The 23,544-nt window shown below is 35.2% G+C and overlaps 3 protein-coding genes and 1 pseudogene across 3 annotated transcripts; 1 reads left to right on the plus strand and 3 right to left on the minus strand.

Moving 5' to 3' along the window:
* Positions 1 to 6,803: 6,803 nt before the first annotated feature.
* LOC147556361 (uncharacterized) lies at positions 6,804 to 7,252 on the minus strand. The gene has a single exon (XM_086662932.1). The coding sequence runs from the start codon at positions 7,217 to 7,219 to the stop codon at positions 6,992 to 6,994; it is 228 nt and encodes a 75-aa protein (XP_086519058.1). The 5' UTR covers positions 7,220 to 7,252; the 3' UTR covers positions 6,804 to 6,991.
* A 3,516-nt stretch (positions 7,253 to 10,768) lies between these two features.
* LOC147556362 (large ribosomal subunit protein uL30y-like) lies at positions 10,769 to 13,928 on the minus strand. The gene is made up of 7 exons (XM_086664248.1): positions 13,566 to 13,928; positions 12,763 to 12,952; positions 12,150 to 12,247; positions 12,000 to 12,057; positions 11,531 to 11,610; positions 11,335 to 11,437; positions 10,769 to 11,263 (listed from the first exon to the last, which is right to left on the minus strand). The coding sequence occupies exons 2-7, from the start codon at positions 12,943 to 12,945 to the stop codon at positions 11,048 to 11,050; spliced, it is 738 nt and encodes a 245-aa protein (XP_086520374.1). The 5' UTR covers positions 12,946 to 12,952; positions 13,566 to 13,928; the 3' UTR covers positions 10,769 to 11,047.
* Positions 13,929 to 17,176: 3,248 nt separating this feature from the next.
* Positions 17,177 to 18,511, plus strand: LOC147556363 (uncharacterized). Its single transcript, XM_086658617.1, has one exon. It carries the CDS (start codon positions 17,177 to 17,179, stop codon positions 18,509 to 18,511), a length of 1,335 nt encoding a protein of 444 aa, XP_086514743.1.
* Positions 18,512 to 20,654: 2,143 nt separating this feature from the next.
* LOC147556364 (uncharacterized) lies at positions 20,655 to 22,916 on the minus strand (annotated as a pseudogene).
* Between the last annotated feature and the right edge of the window lie 628 nt (positions 22,917 to 23,544).

Raw genomic sequence — 23,544 nt, forward strand, 5'->3', positions numbered from 1 at the left:
GCAATAAATACATTCAACAGATGCTAATGGAATGTAAAAAATGTTATTAGAATCAATAAGATGCTAACAAAATAGTATTTGCTTTTTAACCTATTGTAACAAATTCATAACAGATGCTAATAGAATGTAGAAAATGCTAGTAGAATACAGAAAATATAGCAAACACGATTTCACTTTATAAAACCTTTTTATGAAAAAAATATTGAATTAATAGAGATTTCAACATTCACTTTTTACCAAAAAGTGATAAAAAATGTTACATATAAGTTTTTTGTTAGAATAAATAATTTTTTTAAGAAGATTGTAGTAATAGAGATTTATAGATTCTGACGATCAATTTAAGTTGGACATACCTCACAAACGAATTTGTATATGTCTAATTAGATCGAGGTAGAGATAAAACGCAAATCACAACTTCATACTTTCTTGAAGTTCAAAGAATAAAGAGTTATAGAGAGAGAAATTCGTTTTTGGGATTGAGCATCTCGTTTTAGGTAAATATCCATTGATTTGGTAGGTTACTTTAATCAAATACAACGGATTTAGAAATAATATACTTTCTTGAATTCAAAAAGTATAGAGTTACATAGATAGAAACTCGTTTTTTTTAGAGTGCAACTCATTTTGTTAAATATCCACTAATTTGGTTAAATATTTATGGAGTTTATGGAAATAAAGATTGGTATTAAATATCCAACATAAATATTCTTTCATAAAATATATGGAAAGAGTTATTAACTTAACCAGTATAAACCTTTGGTTTAACAATGGTTAAAATATATTTATGAAAGGGCAAAAATGAGAGATAATTAAAGGATTGATGCATGGGACCCACCAAATAGTTAATTTTTGGACTTATTTTACATTTTCGATTTATTTTGGTCTTATTTTATTTATTAATTTAGGAGTGAATATATGACTCATTACCCCCCTTATTTTTGGACCTTAAACTCAAAAATCCTACTTTTTTTTAGTCAATGAAATTGCGTTTTAATAAACTTTGTTTTTTTAATAAATTTTATTTAGTATAGAAAATATCTCTATTCTGGAACTTACTTTAAGTATTACGGAACTTTATTTATACATTAAACTCAATGAAATTGCATTACAATTTATTAAGTTAAGTTTAATAAAAAAAAAATAGGAAACTAGATTTTCATAGATATTTTTCAATAAAATAGGAAACTAGATTTTATACATTAAACTCAATGAAATTGCATTACAATTTTTTTAGTATGCAAACAGATCTCTTCTTCCCCAAATCTTCTGATGTTCCAGGCTTCAAGTGGACTTGTTTTGTCCTTCTTCTTTTTGCTTAATCTTTACCGTTTTCTATTGAAGTTCTCTAAAGGCGCTCCTCCTTCTTATTAATCGGGCCCATGACTCATGGCCATAAGGCCCATAACCATCTCTGTCTATTAAATATTAATCCTCGCTTTATCCCCTAACTGGTACCTTCTCTTCATTCTCGCACTTTATCCAAAATAAGAAATTTAGATTGCTTGTATATTGTCTGCCAGTCAGAAGACATTTAGGTTGGATTGACATTGGGCTCTTTTCTAGTCAAACATAAGATAAGTGTGAATGAAGAAACTTGTTTACCAAATTAACTAAAAATAATTATTATCAGTGTGCCTCTAACTACGATAAGATAGATTCAGAAAAGACAGACTCTGATGAATCAAATCCAGATAATTAAAAAAAGGCCATTGCTTTGAGGAAAGCTAAATAGTTTTCGGGGTGTGAAGACTTGGTCAAAAATTGGTCAATTTTGTTTGACAATTTTATTTTGTAAATTGTTAGGGGGAAAAATAAAAAATCCCACCTCACCTCATCATCTTCACCGACGAAGGTCGCCGGCCGGTCAATTTTCCGACCGGCGACCTTCAAACATTAAAAAAATATTTTTCTCTCTCCTCTCTCTCTCTCTCTAAAAAAAATTTATTTTAAGACCTAGATCTGGTCTGTTCTTCAACAAACCAGATCTTGGTCTGTTCTGTTCGTTAAGAACAGTTCTTGAAACAAAAAAAAAAATTGTTTTTTTAGAGAGAGAGGGGAGAGAGATTTTTATTTTTTTAATGTTTGAAGGTCGCCGGCCGGCGCCCTTCGTCGGTGAAGATGATGAGGTGGCAGAAATAGAAGATGAGATGGAGGAGAGAGGTGAGGTGGAGAGTTTTTTATTTTTATTTTGAAACATATTCCCCATAAAATATATTTCCCCGGAAAATTTTCAAAATTTTGTATATTCCCTTTAAAATTTCACACCCCGGAAACTATTTAGCTTTCCCCAAAGCGCTGGCCTTAAAAAATATATATTATCTATCATTTATACATCTTAATGATAGGGTTATTTCCCAAATGGCCCCAACTTTGTGACCAGCTTCCTGCCTGGCCCCCTAGATTAGCAAAAATATCCATATGGCCCCCTTTTTCCGTTATCTTTAACTGTCCGGCGACCCCTACCGAAGAAGATGATGATGTGGCGTTTCAGGTGACTTGGCAGAGAGAGGAAATGAGGTGGAGGAGTGAGAGTAACGGACAGTTAAAGATAACGGGAAAATGGGGTCATATGGGTATTTTTGCTAATCTAGGGGGCTAGGCAGGAAGCTGGTCACAAAGTTGGGGGCCATTTGGGATATAACCCTTTTTATTTCGCTATTGTCTAATCTCAAATTTACCGAATAATAAAAAAAATTATTATTGTGCCGTAAACTACTAAAAGATAGATTTAGATTCGAAAAGGTCCAACTCTGATGAATTAAAATCAGAAAAGATAACGACGCCACCATAATATATCTTGATATATCATATCGTCTTCAAAATATAATTGTAAGTAAATCACAAATTTTTCAATCAGTTTCTTGTTTCCTAGTCTCAAATTTATAATTAGGGTAGATTCAAATATGGCCCCCTAAAGGTGACTAATTCACGAAAATTGAGAATCAGAATGGATTGAAGCAAGATATTTACTAGTAGATCTCTTCTTCTGTATTTTCCCACTCATGCTCAAATTTTTAGATCTTCCTCTTCTTTTACCTCTACATCTCCCATTGGGAGAAAACTCCATTGAAAAGAGTTGCTCTTTTTCTTTTGATTAGTTTTATTTTCTTGATTGATTCTAGAGAGAGAAGGGGTTCGAAACTTATAAACTTCGATTAATGGACAAAATCTTTGATCCGTTTTGGTGGAGATTACGAGAGGAAATGTATTTAGAGAGAGATGAAAAGTTAGGTTAAATTTCAGAATAAGAGAAATAATCACAGAGATAGCGAGCACATTGTATTGAATCAAGGCAGTTATGCTCATATTTATAGATGAGAGCTCGTCTTTACAGTTAGGGGAAGGATGGAGAGAGAGAAAGCCAATTCTGTTACAAGTTAGTTGGACTTTCCTAACTAACTCTTCAATTGTTTATTATATAGGCACCCCATCTTTACTCTTCTTTTAATGATGCTTGAGCTAAAATCATCTTATATTCATGTACTTTATCATGCCCACTCAAGCTAAAGGATCTGTAAGAACCGAAAGCTTGTTCTGTAGGAAGACCATCGTAAAAATGTCAGCCGGCTGTAATCCTCCAACTACGCTTTTATAACTTGGGGGATCAACCGACAACTCACCGTCTAGCTTAGAAATTCGATTACCAGTAGAGATTGGAGTTCCACTTGACTTAGGAATCCAAGAAATCAACTTTCTGAAGTAAGCCAAGAGCATATTCAGAGCTCAATGTACCTCAATGTCAGGGAAGTAATAAAGATCCTTTAGATCTTTCATTGCAAATTCAGAGCTCAATGTTTGAAAAAGATCCTGGACACTTTGAGAAGAATTTCCAATGAGTATAATATCATCAAAATATAAGAGGAGAACTATAAGTGAAAATCCTTGAACTTGCATGATGAGACATGAAAATGTCCCATCTGAATCTCTTAACTCGGGTTAGTTAGTCCATTTTGAGCCGTTACTTTGATGAATTACTTGTTTCTCTTACTCAGGTGTTGTTCTAAGGAATTGAGCACGAAAAACACATAAATCCGGGAGAAAGACACGTCTGTGGGAATTTTAGTCATTTGGGGATTATGGTAGTCTGGTGATTGGCAGTGTTGATGCTCGGATGAAAATTACAACCCAAGACGAACCCAACGGCGAAATAGGAAGTCAAATTGGAGACCGGATGAACAAAAAAGAGCCGGTCATAATTTAGGCCATTAAAATATTCAATTGACCATCTGCTAGAAGACACGTGGCTTCATATGGGTCCCGTGGTAACTTGTTGCAATGTTTTTTTTTTTTTTTTTTTTGAATTGGTAAGCGTGTGCCTCGAACCCTTGACCTCTAAGTTGGAAGACTTACCTCTTACCACTTGAGCCAAGGGTTGTTGGCAACTTGTTGCAATGTTCCATGGTACACCTTATAGTTTTCTTGATAGCCAACTAACCAAAACAGGAAGTTCCCATCCTTTATCACCCATATATATTTTAGGCCAGCGCTTTGGGGAAAGCTAAATAGTTTCCGGGGTGTGAAATTTTAAAGAGAATATGTAGAATTTTAGAAATTTTCCGGAGAAATAAATTTTAAGGGGAAATAAATAAAAACACTCCACCTCACCTCACTCTATCTCCACCTCACCTCACTCTCTCTCCACCTCACCTCTTTGTCTTCTCCGGTTAGGTCGCCGGCCGGAAATTGTTACAAACATCTCTTATTCGCAGACGACTGCATCATCTTTGGCCAAAATTCCCTCGAAAATGTTCATAACCTCAAACAAATCCTTCGAGAGTTTAGTGAGGCCTCCGGTCATATGATAAACTATGCGAAATCAAACATCTTCTTCTCTAAAAACTCTCACCCCAAATTCAAGAGAATGATCATCCGTAATCTCAAGGTCCATCAATCTTCGTCTGGCGATAAGTACCTTGGTACAAATCTCTTCATTGACAGAAACAAAAATCAAGCTTTCAAATCTCTTCTTACGCAGATAAAAAACAAACTTGGCAAGTGGCAAACCAACCTCCTCTCTCAAGCTGGTCGTTCCATAGTCGTTTCGACTATTGCAGCGGTCGTTTCCCGATATCAAATGCAGTGCTTTGTCATCCCTAAAGGCATTTGTAACAACATCGAGTCTCTTCAAAGGACTTTCTGGTGGGGAAAATCCAAAACATTCCATACTATCAACTGGCCCGCCATTTGCAAACCTCGCAAATTAGGCGGATTAGGGCTTCGCCTCCCCTCCCTGGATAATCAAGCTTACCTAAACAAGCTTAAATGGCGCCTGCTCAACAACACCCAGGCGATTTGGGTCCAAGTTCTCAAAAGCAAATATTTCCCAAATCGCATAAGCACACACCTCCTAAAGCCAACCACTCCTGGCCTTGGAAATCGATCAGTAAACAGTTCAGTCACGTGGAAGGCCTCACCTTCTGGGATATTAACAATGGAAATCACGTCAATATCTGACATGATTACTGGATTCCTAATCATCCCCCTCCTCTCACCAATCATAGCGGCACTAATCTTGAACGGGTTGCCCAACTCATCACCAATAATACCTGGAATATAAATTTAATTAACTATTGTTTTGATAGTGATATTTGCAGCGCGATACTCAGCATCAATTTGCAAATAGGCAAGGAGGACACGGCAAAATGGACGCTCACTAAATCTGGTAATTTCACAATTAAATCCATGTACGACCAAAATGACTGGTTTTTCATTTGGAACATGAACACGATACCTCGTGTAAAACTATTCCTATCGAAATGTTGTACAAACAGTCTACCAGTGAAGGACAAAATCGGTAAGTATGTTGGCAACTCTTACGCTTGTATCAATTGTATTGAAAATTAAACTCTTGACCATGTGATGTTACACTGCAACTACGCTAGAGCGATATGGTTCACTTTTCAAGTCAGAACAGAACAATTACAAACAGTTAGTCTTTGGATCAAACAATGGAAAGATTTAGATGAGGACACTACTAATTTATATGCCAAAATATTATGGTTTATATGGAAAGCAAGGTGCGAAAACTGCTTTACGGACAAAAACAGACCCCTCTCCAGATAATAGCGAGGATAAACAACACCTCTACCACGCCTCTCAAAATTGAATCGATTATTACTAACAAATGCAGGGAACAAAGCAACACAAATGGACCGCTCCATCGACACCTTACCTTAAAGTCAATGTAAACACTTCTTTCACGACACTCTCAGAACAGCGATAAATTGAGTGTATAATACACGATAAAGAAGCAAATTTCATAATAGCAGCAACGGACGCAGTACGAGGTCAGAATGCAGAAGAATGTGAAAGTCTGGCGATCCACTATAGCATCTTATGGGTCATTCAACTGCGCATCCAGTATGTGCACATAAAGAGCGACAATCAAAACTTAGTCCAGTACATAAACGGCAAAAATGACAGACTACACTGGCAATCCAAAAAAATAATAGAACAATCTCTGACACTCGAGGATTAGTTCACAGACATAGTTTTCACTTGCGCTCCTAGGGAATACAACGCCAAAGCCGATGCTCTAGCAAAATGGGATAGAAACAATTGTCAGAAAAGAATTTGGAATGCAATTTCCTCTTTTATTTCCGCTTCGAGTTAGATCTTTGTACGGATGGTTTTGTTTTGTTTTTTTAATGCTAGTCTATTTCATCAAAAAAAAAAAACATTTCCTTTAAAATTATGAAACTGCGGAAAAAAAAAAAATTTCTAAATTTTAAGACCCTAACCGAAAATTCTGGATCCACCACTCCCTAGAAAAACCCTCCCTATGATCATATGGAAGATCTCCATAACCAGAAATCTAAAGCTCCTTGGTGTTAATGAGCATCTCCAAACAAATACACAAGATTGGGAATCAAGAGAGAACAAAACACTGAAATCCCCACCGTCGGATTTAACAACAACAACAACAAACTACTACATAAATTTACAAAGTTGATGATATAATAACAACCATAAGATAACTCATTCATTCAATCTACTCCAATGAAGAATCGATTTTATTAACAGATCTATCAAAGGCAAGAACATCATCAGCTTTCTCTGCTGACCCCCCATCTTCTTTTTCATTTCTTCCACCTCTCATGATTGATTCTTTAATCAATGTCTTAGCCATTGGATTCATAGACGATGAACGTTCTTGATTACTTTCTCCTTGTTCTTCTTGTTTCTTCTCCATTTCTTTTCTCTCTTTATTTGCTTCCATTTCTCTGATCTTCACTTAATTCCCTTCTCAAGAGTTTCGACCCATTATCTTTAAATTAGAGGGTTAATATCACGTGTCAGCAGGAGGAGACTGACCTAAGGTGTAATCAAGACACGTATTACTTATTTCTACAGATATTTGCCGCGTGGGTGTCAGGCAAGTCATTGACAGGTATATGTGTAAGATGGTAATTCTTTTAAAGTCCAAAACGTCATGTGAATCGCAAGATTAACCCTTTCTCTGACGTTCGTTAGAAGTTTTCTCCTTCTAAAGAGAGGGACGTTACTTTGCACCACATTACCGCAACCATTATCGAGCTTATGAGATGCGTTGCTTCTCCGTCTTTATTCTTTATAATCTCTCGAGTCATTATCTATGTCTAGGTAGCACTCTATCACTATAGATCCTAGAAATTTTGAGCAGCATCAAAGCGAAAAAAGAGCGTAAAAATGATAATTTTAACGCAAAAGTTTAGAATGGATCTATTAAGAAAGAGATTAATCTTAATTTGGCATCCAATTTGTAACCAATCGAAAAGTTTGGTTCTTTTATTTCGAAGAGGGTTCCTTTCGGTTAAACCTAACAATTAAATTTTTCTTTTCAATTTTACTTCGATTCTAAAAGTCTTCCGTTCTATATTTTGTCACTCGTTCTTACTTGGCGAAATAGATGCTAGCGACCCTCAAGATACAAAATAAAAGAAAAAAATATGTTCTTCTGACCTAACCACCCACTCGACCACCTGAATCCCTTTCACTCTCACTCTTTCTCGAACCACATATTGTTTCTTCGAACAAATCAAAGAAACTCATAAGGTTTCAAATCTATTTAAACTAAAGCCCCACGAGATTTCTTCAAACAGGTCTAAAACATAATGGGGTTTCAAATCTATTTAAACTAAAGCCCCACGAGATTTCTTCAAACAGATTTAAAACACAATGGGGTCAAATTAGATGAAAAAGAAGATAGAAAAGAAATTCTCTCTTGTTGTTTTCTCTCACTCTAACTGCTCTCTCTCACTATCATTGTACGTTGCTCTCTCTCTCTCTCTCTCTCTCTATCTCTCTCTCTCTTCACACACAGTTCCGACAAAGGAAGTGTTTCCTCCGCCAGAACCTAACCTAAAGGAAGGTTTCGTGGTCGGCCAACCATGGATTTTCGTGCTCAGGCAGCCACGAAGTCTGAGATGACTACAAATAAGGAGAGAGATCTACAAAGAGAGATAGAAACAGACTGCGAGAGATAAACACACAGACTGCGAGAGAGAAACATACAGACAGCTAGATGGAGAGAACGAGATATTTACCGTGAGAGAAAGAGTGAGAAAGAGAGAAAGAGTGAGAAAGAGAGAAAGAGTGTTAGGGAACGACATAAATGGTAACGAGTCAACTCGGTGAAGATCCAGTGAGTTTCATTCTTGAGTTTTCGAGTTGGGCAAGTGTTCTTAGCTTTAAGTATCTGCAATAACTTCCATCTTTTCTTTACGATGATTTACATCTACTTTGAGTACTTTTATTCATGGCTTAAGAGAGTGTGTGAGCAGCGCATTTATCGAAAACGGTGGTGGCCAGGAATTGTAGATAGAGGACGGGGGAAGATGAAGCTTAGGAGACTAAAAAGAATCGAGTAAATTTGGGAGATTTGCTGTTTGGACCCCCTTTCTTATAATTCACTTGCTGTTTGGACTCCCTTTTTCCAGAGTTGCACTTTGGACTCCCTTTTGACGGAATCACTTGGGAATATTCCATCTCTAAAGTTAAACTTTCAATAGTTCCCAGTTTACCTTTATATAATTAATATAGGACTTTTGACCCCTAGTTTGTTTAACTCATCTTCTTCCTCGTCAACCATAATCACTTAATCACCCGAATTCAATAATAAACTCATCTTCTTCTTCTATCTTCAAATCCCATTGTTTGTGATGCTTTAATGTCATGGCGAATATGAGTTGATTTGTTTATAATGGTTGTGATGGTCTGACCATATTGTTTCTCGGCCCCAGGGCTCAAAACACCATGCTCTTGCATCTCAATAATCTCCAAATAAGCCATTGGCAGAAGAATGATTCACCATGACATTAATGCATCACAAATTGAATAACTATTGCCCTGAGATTCCAACACTTTCGTCCCTTGATCTTTCAAATTGACCTGTTCAGACTTATCTTCTCCTTCCTGTGGTCCACCACCCACTTCAATTGCTTTGATTGTACTCAACGAAGGTGCCACTTGACCCGACTTGCTCTTCTTCCATCATAATACTTTTTCTTTTACCTAATAACCCCTCATCTATTATCCCCAAATCAACTCTAAAGAAACAAACAAAAGAAATCATTTCTATAACCTTGATTAATGGATCCAGAAAATTTGTTCTTTCAATCTGATTAATGTAGAGAGAGAAAGAGAAATTTGACATTTGTGTCATCTTGATAACACTTTTGCAGAAATCATTTCTATAACCTCGACTGAAGTTGAATCAGATCCGTCATAATACTTTTTCTTTTACCTAATAATCCCTCATCTATTAGAATAAAAATGGAAAGTATATAAGTCAAAGAAATGATTTAAGAAGAAGAAGAAGAAGAAGAAGCAGAGAGAAAAGTAAAGATAGAGAAAGGGGAAATCAATGGAGTCGAAATAAGATGTGAATTAGGAGCGAGAGAAAGGGTTGGCTCTTCTTTCCTATCTGCTGAAGGTATCTCGAGTTATGGGATTCCAAATGGGAGTTAGAGATAGAAGATGAGTTTATAATACAATTTAGGTGAAGGAGAAGATGAGTTAAAGATAAGAAGAAGAAGATGAGTTAAACAAAGTAGGGGATCAAAAGTGCAATATTTATTATATAAGGGTATACTGATTATATAAGGGTATACTGGGAATTATTGGAAGTTTAACATTAGAGATGGAATATTCCTTGGTGATTCCATCAAAAGGGAGTCCAAAATGCAACTCTGGAAAAAGGGAGTCCAAACAGCAAGTCAATTATGAGAAAGGGAGTCCAAACAGCAAATCTCCCAGTAAATTTTTGGGTTAAAGAAGAAACATACCTGTAAGTCAATCTTGATTGACTAAGTCTTTTCGGATTAAAAAAGAAATAAGTCAATCTTGATTGACTAAGTTTTTACGGCCCCATGAATCCACAAAAAAGGGTAAAAAAAAAGAAAGGAAAACAGTCTGATTTTAAGTTTTCTTTTTTTGTTAGGAAAACAATCTGATTTTAAGTTAGTCAAACAGAAATTGAAATGTTGGACAAATGAGGGCCAAATTGGAATTAACCTTTACCAGAAATAGGTAAAAAAAACTCCACAGGTCCAAAAAATAGAAGTACTATAGACGGAACTCTCAACCTAAAAGCCAAAAATGAAGCAAGAGTGAGCAAACAAGCTCTTCATTTTCCACCTCGAGATGGAGGTGGAGCAAGGAATGAACTATCCATAAGTCTTGACTTTGTGCCATTTAATACGCCAACCAACGCCAGACTTCTAATTCCAATCGCGAGATAAGGGAAGACTAACTATTATCACAGTCTCGTAGAGATAGAAGAAACAAGTTCAACAGCACAACCAAAAAATACTCAATCAACGGAAACTTCAGTACATTAAAAAACTGCAACAAATTGGTACCAAGGCAAATAGATTGTACGACAGTATGTGTTGGATGAGCTTCAAAACTTGAAAACAGAGAAAGATTGACAATCACTACCATATTTGAAGCTAGTAGCTAGAAGAACCAAAAGTTGCGAGAATAACTGATATTTCCCTAAACTACTATCAGTAAGAAGCAGAAAGAACTTCAAAGTTCAAAAAGATAACTAACACCTGATGGGTCTCTAGTTCATCCTCCTGATGAGCTCGTTGATGTAGTCTTCACGGTTACCAGCATCACCACCTTCAACGTAATGATTCCTCTTCTTCTTTAGGCCACCTGATGGTGCCGATAGCTTGAATGGCCATAAGAAGTTGTTTGCTTGCTTGAAGTGAGGTCCGACAGTCAGGATCTCGTGCACAAGATCTTCTATGCATATAATTCCATACTTGCCCAAAGCCTGAATTGTTAAGTAACACTTTTAGAAACAAACATAAAACAATGAATATAGAGTACCAGTATAATTCAAACCTGTTCAATGATTGAATTGTCAGTCAAAGCAGTTCTCTGCTTGTTCAGCTTTCCATAACCTCTCTTGTAGATCAATTCCTTGACACTCTTCAGGTTGGGGTATCTGAATCACGAAATGGTTGAGTTAAGAACTTAAACTGGGTCTGATAGTTATGTAAAACCATTTAAAAGTTGGAGGTAAAGGAAAGATACATACCCATAAGTAACATATGGTTCCACCCTCTGTAACATGTTCATTGTTGCTTTGTTTACTTTAAGAAATACACCGTTAAATATCTGGAGCCGAATAAATAGCATTAGTAATGTGGAGCAAAGAGGTGTGTTTTTTTTCAACATTTTGTATCAATATATAAATTATAAAACCTATTCCGGCATCTTAACAGGACATATATACATATATATATGTTTGTTGCATACTTGCAACCAAGGATGCGGTATTGAACTATACCTACCCTTCACATGAAACTCTTATAACCAGCTACACGGTTCTCCGACTAAATAAATCATTTAACAGAATAAGATGGTTTTGGTGTCAAAGGCTGCTGCCAACGTTTGTTGCTATAACCAGCTACACGGTTCTCCGACTAAATAAATCATTTAACAGAATAAGAAATAGAATAACTGTCTTTCCCATGAAACCTACCAAGAAGAGAAACAATAATTACCTGTCTTAAACGCAGAAGCTGCAAAATCTTTTTAGATTTTGGGTCCATGGCATTGATACTGTAATTACCAAAAAAAGCGTACATCACGATACCATCTCAACACAGCAGACTTCACAAACATCGCATAATAGAAAAATAAGATGTCCATACCCACGGATTCTAATAATGAAGAGCAGCTTAGCTTCTGGGTTAACATAAAACCCTCCTTTCAACTTAGCCTCACGCTTCAAACGTATCAGCTCCTTTTGCTAAACAATGAACATCCAGAACATTATTAATATAAAATGGAAAAATCAGCAATAAGTCCAAATAAGCATGTGTGATAGTGTGCAATGTTTTAAAAACTTCCAACGCGTACGCCTTGAGGCGCGCCTCGGTGCAAGGCGGTCGGTCACCTGATGCCTAGAGGCGTACGTATTTGTACTCGAGAATAAAGCGGCTGCATCTGAAGTCGCATGTTATTTTGGAGTTGTTGGCCAACACAAAAATATTGGTATTTTTATTTGTCAAACACTTAGGACTTTAAATTATATTAGTGAAGTAGAAAAAACTGGATTATATTTCTACATAATTGATATCATTTTCCTTGTAAAAGAAATAGTTTACGCCTTTTACACCTCGAGGCGCCGCCTCGCCTTGTGAGAGCAACCCACGTTGAGGCGTAAAATGTATTTTAAAACATTGACTGTGTGTATGCGTTCTGTTTCTGTTTCTGAGGCAGTGTGTGCAGAATCCTTTCAACATTGAAAGCAGTTTGGAATACCTGCTCGTCGTACTCCTCTGCGTACTGCTTAGCTCTCTTGAAAATAAGCTTCCTGTTCTCTGCATTCTTCTTCTTAGCAGCTACAAGTGCTTGCTTCTGTGATAGCTCCCATTCTTCACTCCTCTTCCTCTTCTTCAAAACTGACTCAGGGACAACGTGCCCGCTCTTGACTTCTTCAACCATCTTGTTACTGCAAGTCAATCACATTCTAAGTAAAACAACCCAATCCCGAAAAGTTAACATGAACTGTCTTCTTCTATAATTGAATTTTCAGTCACAGTAGATATCTATATGTACCAATTAATCACCAACAATCCAATCTTAGTAGACACCCCTAATGAGAATTCAGTTTGCAGCTTGAACCATTACATACAAATTTACTAACGAAGATCTCTAGCTAAATCATGCTAACCCTATATTTCATTTCTAAGAGCCCTACATTTTTTAATGTTATCGTCTTAAAAGGATGATCTGAAATTCTAGTCATCCATTTGGCAATAACATCATAAGAGAAACCCTAGAATGTGTAATGAAACAGCAAAAAAATTCAATTTTTAAATGAGAATCAATTCAAATAGAAACAAGTACTAAATTTAACGTTCAGAAATCATGAATAGAAGACTCTGAAATCGGTGAACACAAGCAAATGCAATTCAAGGAAAACCCAGAAATGAAAGTAACCTGATTCTGATTCAATCTAGGTTTGCTAAATGACATTAAGATAACTGTTAACCGAAACAAAGTGATGATATTACAACAGCATAAATTGAGAGAATGATAATTAGGGTTTAACAATCACTTACCTTTCTGCAAACTCTGAATCGATTAGGGTTTTGGAGTCGACGAGTCCGCCTCTCTACCTCTATGAAGCTCCTTCAGATCAGAGAAATAAGGTTTTTGTAGGGTTTGTAACAATTAACCTAAGATATCTAACGGTTGTTATTGTGTTTTAATCTAAAAGAGTAATCTGGCCGTTCGAGAGGATAAACAATTCAAAATGCCGAAATCGGCCTTTCAAGTGTGGATTTCCAACCAAAAACTATTTGGCAGTTTTCACTCTATATACGCGGAAATCACAGGTTTGATTAACGTCCGAGTGGAACTTAATAGGGGTAATAACTAGAAAGGTCAAAATAATATTGAAAATGAGTAGAAAAGCACAAAACATTTGAAAATTATTATTCAGGTCAAAAAGTATACAAAGACTAAATTATCCTTTTTTGTCTTTTTGTATAACTAAATTCTTTTATTTTTCTTTAAACTTTAAATCGATATAACTTTTGTTTGAGATGTCGGATTTCAATAAAATTTATGAATTTAGAAATGATTTTTCATTAGCTTTCTAACAAGATCTACTTTCAATACTTTTTTTTCAAAAAAAAAAAACCAGAAAAATACGGTGTTTTTTCGCTTACGTTTTTCTGCAAACACGTGTTTGCACAATCTGTTATGCAAACAACTGTTTGTAGCAATCTGTTCTGCAAACAAACGTTTGCAAACAAGTGTTTGCATTTGCGATATTGCAAACAAGTGTTTGTATTTGCGATTTTGCAAACATGTGTTTGCATGTGCGACAATGCAAACATGTGTTTGCATGTGCGACAATGCAAACTGAGTTGTTTTCACTTTTGAGGCTTCATAGTTCATACCTTTGAATTGGGTAAAATATCTCTCGTATATCTGTTGGCTTGGTTCATATATTGATCACATTATGAAAGTAGGAAGAGTCTGTGTGAAAGCAAGTAAGAGATTTGGAGGTATAAAGATTGACTTATATAAAGAAAGCAAAGTGAGAATTGATTGATGCCCTTGTTCTAATTGATTATCAAATTGACCAGTTCTTAAGAAGAACCACCACCAAATAGCAAACCCTAACAACAATGAAACAACAACACCCAAAACACCAGCTACAATTATAATTATCAAATTTCTCTTCTTCTTACCACCATAGTTTGATCCAAGAGGTCCACCATATGGAACATCAAACTCATCATCTTTGGATGAAGAAGATGAAGAACAGGAACCTCAAACTTAGGTCGAGTCAAGAAGAAGATGATTCTAAGAAGAAGAAGATGATTCGAAGAAGAATAAGATGATTTGAAGAAGAAGAAGAACGGGTAGAAGAAGAAGAACGAGTAGAAGAAAGAAAAAAACCTAAATGTGTTTTTAGAGAGAGAGAGGGAGAGTTTTATTAAGTAAGGGTATTGTGGGAATGATAAAGAAAAAAAATGACCTTAATAATAATTATCAATATTATTTTAAACTTCACCTATTATTACACATAATATTGTGGTAATTTCTACCTAATAGAAAAAAGTCTAGGCTTTTTTAGTTATTATAATAATTTTTTAGACCTAAACAACCATTTTCTAAACTTAATATATTATTTATTGACTTGTGTTAAAAGGTATAAAGTAAAGGTAGGAGTCGCCATTCATGTCATTTAGATGGCCATGAGAATCTTTATTCTTTAGGGGCCAAGATCTCTTGAAGGCAAATTGTCGTCATCTAGAGTAGTCAGTTAGAAAATAATTAGTGTGAGAGAAGAAATTAGATCAATAGAATTTTATTGAGGATATTTGAGACACAATGCTCTAGTTAATACTAGATGTCCGTTTTAGCCAAGTCGCTAATTATTTATAGGTGTTTGATAGACTAGAGGAGTCTATCAGATCCGGAATATTTCGAGTCGAGGATGACGCCAAACCCCTGAGGGATATTCACTTTGATGATGTCGAAAAATGACTTTTAGTTTATCAGTCGGGATATGAAGATTCAACAAACTAAATAATGAACTACTTTTCGTGATCCGGGACAGAACCTGCAAAAAAACTCAAAAAATATAATCTTACTGTGTCAAGAAGTGACACCATAATCATAAGAAATCTAAACATTCGAATTACTAAATTGTAATAGATTTCCAGTCGAAGTATTCAATAATTGCAAATCAGAAATACAAATTCATTCACCATGTATCAAGAAACTGTGACATACTATCAAAAATTTTGTACTTTCACTCCAAAAGATTTGATCAGAGGAGTTCCTTTAGTGGCGGTTATTTGTTCGAACCTTTTATTAGATATTCAAAGTTCTTAAGATCTTTGAAGTTCATCGTTATTGGTTTAGAGTTTTTTTAAGAACTTTAAAAATCTGGGTTATTAGTTTGAAAACTTTTTTAAGAACTTTAAAAGTTAGCGTTATTGGTTCAAAACTTTTTTAAGAACTTTAAAAGTTCGTGTTATTGGTTCAAAATATTATTTTAATAACTTTTGTGGGACGTGTTATTCGTTTTTTACTGGACATTTATATCTTTTAACCTAAAATTTCTCTGGGATCTTTTGGAGACACTTTTGCTCACATTTTTTACTAATAAAAAGATCCTTTAAAGTTGTAACTAATTTGGGTGTGCATAAAAATCATATGGTTGAAACAACCAAAACCCTATTTCTCCCAATAAAAACGACTACATCTTCTAAAAGACTGGAATACTTCATCTCCTGTGTTTAGTCATTTCTCACTTTTCTGCTCACATCTCCTTCTCTCTCTCTCTCTCTCTCTCTCTTCAAACTACAACGAACAGGTACTTATCTGTTCCATCGTCATGGTTACTTTGCATATTTTGTTGTGTTTAATAGCTTAGGTTAGGTTTATTCATTATTGTTCCTCTACAAGAACAATGTATGCTAGGGTAGGTTAGGTTTATTTACTAATGCAAGTACACATTATTGTTACTCTGCAGAAATAATGTAGATTAGGTTTATTTACTATTGCCAGTACACATGATAGGTTAGGTTTTTGTAATATTGCAAAAATAGAGGTTTACTTACTACTCCCTCCGTCCCAATTTGTTCGACCTTTTCGAAATTCCAACTTATTAAGGAGAGATTGAAGTTAGAAATATTTTCCCACTTTACCCTCAAATATTTTAGAATACTTCATTAAATATACATTAAACATAAATTTGAACAAGTCAAATTAGTTTGGACTACTATGAGATAAGTCTTCTCATTTAATACTCAAAAAGCAATTACCTTAGTCTGTGTGATTAATGTTTAGGGATGCCAAAAGCTAAAATGAATTCTGATTAATTTGGCTCCAATGAATTGATAGGGAGTAAAACTTATTCAAACAACTGGTGCCAAATTTAATTCTATTCTAAATTGAATTTAACCTATCACATTGGAGCCAATTGGGTGAAATTAGTGGCGCCAAAATTGAATTTGCTCAAACAAACTGTTTGAAATTTTGTACACCAAAACTATCTCATTTGAGCCAATTGCTTAAACTTTTGGCACCAATTAATTTAAAATTTGAATGTCACCAAACATTGAGTACTGTTTTCTTATAAATACCCCTTTATCCAACTACTCCATCTTCACCTTTTACATGTTCTTTCTTTGATACAGTAAATAAAATGGAAATTTCATTGGAAACTAATTCTTCTACACAATCAAAATCGAGAAGAAATTTAACAAATCTTCAACGCCAAACAATTTTTGAATCTCTCCTCGAACAAAGTCATAATGGGAAACTCAAAAGAGGTGTTACAACTAAAGTTGCAGCTATGTTTTGTGTAAGTGTGAAAATAATTCTTCGTATTTGGCATCAAGGATTACCCAATATTTCTAATGGGTTGTTGGCTAATGTGTCGCATAAGCTACCAAAACGAGTTGGACGTAAGCGAGTTGAGATTGACCCAACCAAAATTTCTGAAATTCCTTCACGGCAACGCACAAATATTCGTTCTCTTGCGAAGGCCTCAAACATGTCAAAATCTACACTTCATAGAAGAATCAAAGAAGGTGTCATTAAACCTCATTCAAATGCTTTAAAACCGATGTTAACGGATGTGAATAAGAAGGCAAGATTAAATTTTTGTCTATCAATGCTTGAAGATTACAATTTTCCTAGCAAACCACTCTTCAAAAATATGTTCAACTATGTGCATATTGATGAAAAATGGTTTTATTTAACAAAAGAATCACAAAAATATTATCTTCTCCCGGAAGAAGAAGAACCTCTACGTAGTTGTAAAAGTAAACGCTTCATCACAAAAGTCATGTTTCTAGCGGTGGTTGCACGCCCAAGATATGGTTCTTATAGCAATGAAGAATTCAATGGAAAAGATGGAATTTTTCCATTTACTTTTCAAGAGCCAGCAAAACGGAATAGTAAGAATCGTATTACCGGAACTTTAGAGACAAAACCAATTTTATCGGTTACTAAAGATGTTATTCGATCGTGTTTGATTAACAAAGTTTTACTGGCAATTCGGAGTAAATGGCCACGTAGCAACATTACTGAAACGATATTTATTCAACAAGACAATGCAAGACCACATATAGATCCCAACGACAATGAATTTCTCGAAGCCGCTTCTAGAGATGGTTTCAAATTTCATTTGTCATTTCAACCACCAAATAGTCCAGATTTTAATGTTTTGGATCTTGGTTATTTTCGGGCAATTCAATCACTGCAATATCAAGAAGCACCTAAAACAATTGATGAATTAGTCCATGCCGTAGAGAAATCTTTTGAAGATTTATCATTTGAAAACCTGAATTATGTTTTTTTGACATTTCAAATGTGCATGATTGAGACAATGAAAATTTTTGGAGGCAACAATTACAAAGTTCCACATATGGGAAAACATCGACTAGAGAGAAGTAGTAATCTACCAATTCAACTTGAATGTGATTCCGAATTAGTAGAAAATGTTCGAAACTACTTGGAACAACAAAATTTTTGAGTCATTATTGATTTAAACTTTAGTTTATGTTTGGACTTGAAGAAACTTTTGTTTTATTTTGCTATGAATTTGTTGGTTGTTTTTAAGAAAAATGAAATGGACAATTTGTTAAGGTGTCTTTCTATAACCAAAAGCCTAAAAAATGAGTAACAACAAAAGTCTGATTTGTTTCTCATTAATTAGAGGTATTGATTAGGTGTTTGGAAAAAGAGAGGTTATTAAACATTCATTGAATAAATTAGACCTTGGTAGAATAAATTGGACATTGATAGGATAAATAACTATTTTTATTGTTATTATAAATAAAGGGTAATATTGGAAAATAGTAATTAAATGATAAACAAATAAAGAAAGTGGACAAACAATTTGGGGCTTCCACAAAAGGAATAACACCCAAACAAAATGGGACGGAGGGAGTATTTATTATTGCAAAACCAGAGGTTCACTTGCAAGACTATTGCAAGAAAAGCAAAGATGCTATCACAAGCAACCCATGTTTTTTGAAATTAATTTAGGTTTTCTATTTCAATGTGAAGAGTAGGAGTTGTGAGGGGCCAAAATTGCGGGTCAAGAAGTCAGCGGGACCGCGTCATTGACCGGAAGTCAAACCTTCACCTGTTAATATTTTTATGGGCACCAACGACATCTTTGGGTTTAATCTGTGACAAGAAACGAAACATACGTGACCGCAAGATCTTTGGGGGACATCGGGCTGGAATGTTACCGTCGAGGGAGTGGTCAGAGTATGGCGCGACTCGTAGAGTGGTCGGAGCTCGATCTCTACGGGTTATACTGACTTGCTTGGAGTGAAACAGCCTGTGAGGTATGTCGTTTAATAAGACAACCCTTGTGAGGTCTGCCTCGTCCAGGGGGTATGTATCGTAAATAAAGTTTGAACGTTTGCCTTAGTGAAGGGTCGAGCTTGTATCTTGTAAAAAGGAAATCACGTGGGTGATGAAGGAGTCTTATCTTCTAGCTAAAGTAGGCAATTTCTCTTAGGAGAGATAAAGTAGCCTGCCTCTTTGGAGAGATAAAGTAGCTTGCCTCCTTGGAGGGATAAAGTGGACCGCCTCTCTAATGAAGTAGTTGTTCAGGTGAGAGAAAAAATGGTTGTTCTTCTTGATAAAGCGATTGTCAAGAGAGAGGGATAGGTCGCCCTTCCTTGATAAAGTAATCCTCGTGAGAGAGAAATATCACAACAGTCGTAGATTACTTACAAGACGATTTGGACGATCGATGAGAGAGTAAGTCATCAGTTAATTGCACGAGAATTAGATGTATTAGGTGATAATTCGATGATCGTATGATTCTTTCCTCAACCATTTTATAGTGTCCATGGTCGACTATAACCTGACAATGAGTTGTCGTCTTCAATGCGGTAACTTATAGAGATGTCAACATAAATATGAAGATCTGCAGCCCTCCTAACGGGTATATTCGTGATATTGTCACTTTAAATGGCAGTAACGTTTCTTCAACGGATATACGGAGGGAGGGTTGCCCAGGTGGCAACAACCGACCTCTTTTTCCAGGGTTGGATTTTTGTGAGTGTTTGCACATTATATTGTTGTTTCGGATGTTCGAAGATCGACGGGTCAGGCCCATTTGCCATGTAGTTTACGTGCTTGGTCATCCCGTAGGCCCATTAATTGTGGATTTTTAGGGGCGCTTCGCCTTCGGCATCCAGGGGTCATAGGCCGACCATAGAACCTTGTTTAATAAGTGAAACACATTAGCTGTCCACTCTCAAATTGGGCGGATGACGGATTTTGGCTCATAAATGAGCAATTTTGCTAGTAAAATAAATAAAACTTACAGTAGGAATGGGTAAGTGGGCAGGTAACAACAAAAACCAACAACACATGGTACGTTAGTTTTATTTTACCTACAAGAACAACACAGACAATGACTTAATATAAAATAGAGGTACATGTTTATTTTTAACAAATATAATATGAGACAAAGAACAACATAAAAACTCTAGAGAGAGAAAGTACAGAGAAAGTTGTCATGCTTGATTTGTTATGTGTATGTTCTTCTTTATTAGAAGGACACTTCACTGTAGGTATTTCAATGATCTTTAGTTAATTTTCTATTCAAATCGATTGCTTGATATTTATTTCATGCTTAGTATGAGAATATTTTAAAACGATTCTATGATCAATAGACGACATTCAGGTGGCAGTGCAAAGAAAATAGCTGATTTCGAAGAGTCACTATTGAGGATGTCTGCTGCTTCTAGCAATTGGTCGTAATCTAATCCTTCTGATAACTTGGATAACTCGACTACCACTTTGGTTGCAGTTTCATTTTCTTGGTTATGAGTAAGAGCTACAACCATCGTATCCATATATTTGATCGTTCCTTCAACAATTTTTTCAATCGAACTAGCAATGTTTTCCAAACTCGTTACGAATTCATTTGATTTTCGGAAACGTTTCCTCTTATTAGAGTTTGAGGTTTTTGTTGTTGGAGCTGGACTAGGGTTAGGGGTTTCTTCCTTGTTAGCAAATGATGCTTCAGAATCACATTCCCTGTTGATTTCGCCATCAAACCCATCAACACCATCAACAAAGGAATCATTTTCATTTGCATCAATTTGTTCCTCCTCGTCAACTGGTGCTCCTGCATCCTTTCCGTTTGCCCTTTCTTTCAAAAATATATCTGCTAAAGCATCATAATGTGGGAAAGGCTTACTTCTAAGCCCTTTGGCCGATGGATGAGTCTGAAAAAATAAATATTAAGTGATAAATAGAGATCTCAACATACACAATAAATTCAATAAGAATACTAATAAATGATAATAATGGACTTACCTTAACCCACTCGTTAAAAATGCTCTTTTCACATATAATCATTTTTTCTTCATCACTCCATATAAATTCGCTTGCGTTTGAAATAATATTTGAGATAGTTGTTGTCTGTTTTTAATATTTTAATTCATGATTCAATGTGAGATACCCCTTTAATATTGCATCCTGGTAACTTTTCTTCCATCAATTTTTCTAGATGAGAAAGATATCCTGTTCGAAAACCATTTTCCACCTTCCACTGTCTACCAAGAGCAATTTCTATCAGACACTCGACCAGTTCGTCATCTTCTTTAGGTAGCCATAAATGTTTTGCTGGTTTGGAGCGAGATTGTAAATCAGTAGGAGGTGTCATCTGAATGTATAAGAAACAAGTATATCACATATAATTAAAATAAATAACCAATATCAATAAACAAACTAGCAATAAAAATAAGATTATTATAATTATTAATATTCGATGTAATGCGAAAAAGAAATAAGCCAGTTTTTTTTATCTAATATCAAAATTTTCAATATAATAGTAAGATGAATGCATGAGATTGAGTGTTTCTACATGTTTGCCACTCATTGAACATTTTAGATGCTAATTCGTCCCTCCATGTAGACCACTGTCTTGTATAATCGATATACGATATTGGATCACCATGTGGTTGTGTATAATTTGACATATGTCGGTCTAATGTTTCTTCTAATGGATCTACTGATATTTCTTGACGTATGCGATTGTGTAAGAGACAACAAGTCATTATTATCCGATTATGCGTCTTAACGGGATAAAATTCTCAAATGACCCATCTAAGCTTTAGTAATCCAAAACATCTTTCTATCACATTCCGAGCATTTGAATGTTTCATGTTAAAAAATTCTGCAGCAGTGGTTGGTGTGTGTCTTTCCCGCCAATCATTTAGATGATCGCGTTGACCTCTATACGGGGCAAGAAATCCTTCTCTATTTGGATATCCAGCATCAATGAAGTAACAACCTAGTAAAAAATTACAAGTTATAATTTTCATTCAAGGTGAGACAAAAGACACAAGAATAATCACTGAAATCATATTGTTATACCATGAGGAACTTTCAACCAGTTTCTCTTAAGTAAGGCGTCCCTTAGAACTCGAGAATCCGTTGTTGATCCCTCCCAACCAGCCAAAATGTAAATGAATTGCATATCTTGAGAACACACTCCTAATACATTGGTAGCAATATCACTCTTTCGTATACGATATCGAGGTTTGTCATTTTCTGGCACATTAATTCTTATGTACGTACCATCTAGAGCTCCCAAACAATTCTACATCAAATTTAATTACTTATTCGATTAAGATGTATTTCTAACTTAATCTAACCTAAAAAAAACTTTATTACTCAAAATATATATAAGATGAATACCTTGAACCATTTTCATTTTGCATCAGTTGAATTCTCAGAGACAGCTTGCGGTTTTTTAGCAAAACTGATTGCAGCCGAATTATGCCATTAACACATTATTAAAACATCTACTAACTGTTTCTCCGGAACGAAAAAAACCTTATTTTTATAGTTCTATTCTTCACATGGTGGACAAGTATATGCAAAAATATCGCGACCATCTCCTCCACATAAACCTCATTTGTGTCATACACTTTACCAATAGTGCGCAACATTTTACACAAAATGGTAAAAGTGTTTTTGTCCGTCTGAAATTGTTCTCTGCATACTAAATCACTATCCCAAACCATTCTCTGCATATTCTCTCTACGTAATTTATTCATAAAAGTTGATGATGACTTTAGTATGTGAGACCTATAATAGTGTTCGACTTGTGTGACGACCATTATTGACAATAACGTCAACATATTTAATAATAACCTCAAACTATCTAAAAAATCAAGATTTTTCGTTTTCTCGAGGTGGTTAGACAAGCCATAACTGCATATGAAGACATCCTCTATTCGTAAGAACTAAATCACTGGCAATTTATTTTGTTGCATCTAATTTAATGACGTGCACTGATAATTTAAAAAAAAAATAACTACAAGCTAGAAAAGGAAGAATGCTATATATATAGACACCTAACAAAGAAATCAGAAGAAAGAAAACAGAGTTATTTTGATGAATTAAAAGAAGAGCGTGGTGGGAGATGATCTTTGCCTGTTGAGGTGATTGAAGTCAAGGAAGAAATTACATGCATGTAGATTTGACTAAATACTAAAAATAATAATTGTCATATGCATGCTTGTT

The sequence above is a fragment of the Eschscholzia californica genome, unplaced genomic scaffold, assembly GCF_041429995.1.
Source record: "Eschscholzia californica isolate CP2 unplaced genomic scaffold, dmEscCali1.0.p SCAF_2, whole genome shotgun sequence".
NCBI lineage: Eukaryota > Viridiplantae > Streptophyta > Magnoliopsida > Ranunculales > Papaveraceae > Eschscholzia > Eschscholzia californica.

Bases quoted from the DNA above. Each gene is read 5' to 3' on its own strand.
- LOC147556363 (XM_086658617.1), top strand. From the start codon at position 17,177: ATGGAAATTTCATTGGAAACTAATTCTTCTACACAATCAAAATCGAGA.
- LOC147556361 (XM_086662932.1), bottom strand. From the start codon at position 7,219: ATGGAAGCAAATAAAGAGAGAAAAGAAATGGAGAAGAAACAAGAAGAA.
- LOC147556362 (XM_086664248.1), bottom strand. From the start codon at position 12,945: ATGGTTGAAGAAGTCAAGAGCGGGCACGTTGTCCCTGAGTCAGTTTTG. The intron at 12,058-12,149 runs GTATGGACATCT...TGGTAATTACAG, and splicing joins TTCATTATTAGAATCCGTGG to TATCAATGCCATGGACCCAA. The intron at 11,611-11,999 runs GTAATTATTGTT...ATTCGGCTCCAG, and splicing joins AGCTTCTGCGTTTAAGACAG to ATATTTAACGGTGTATTTCT.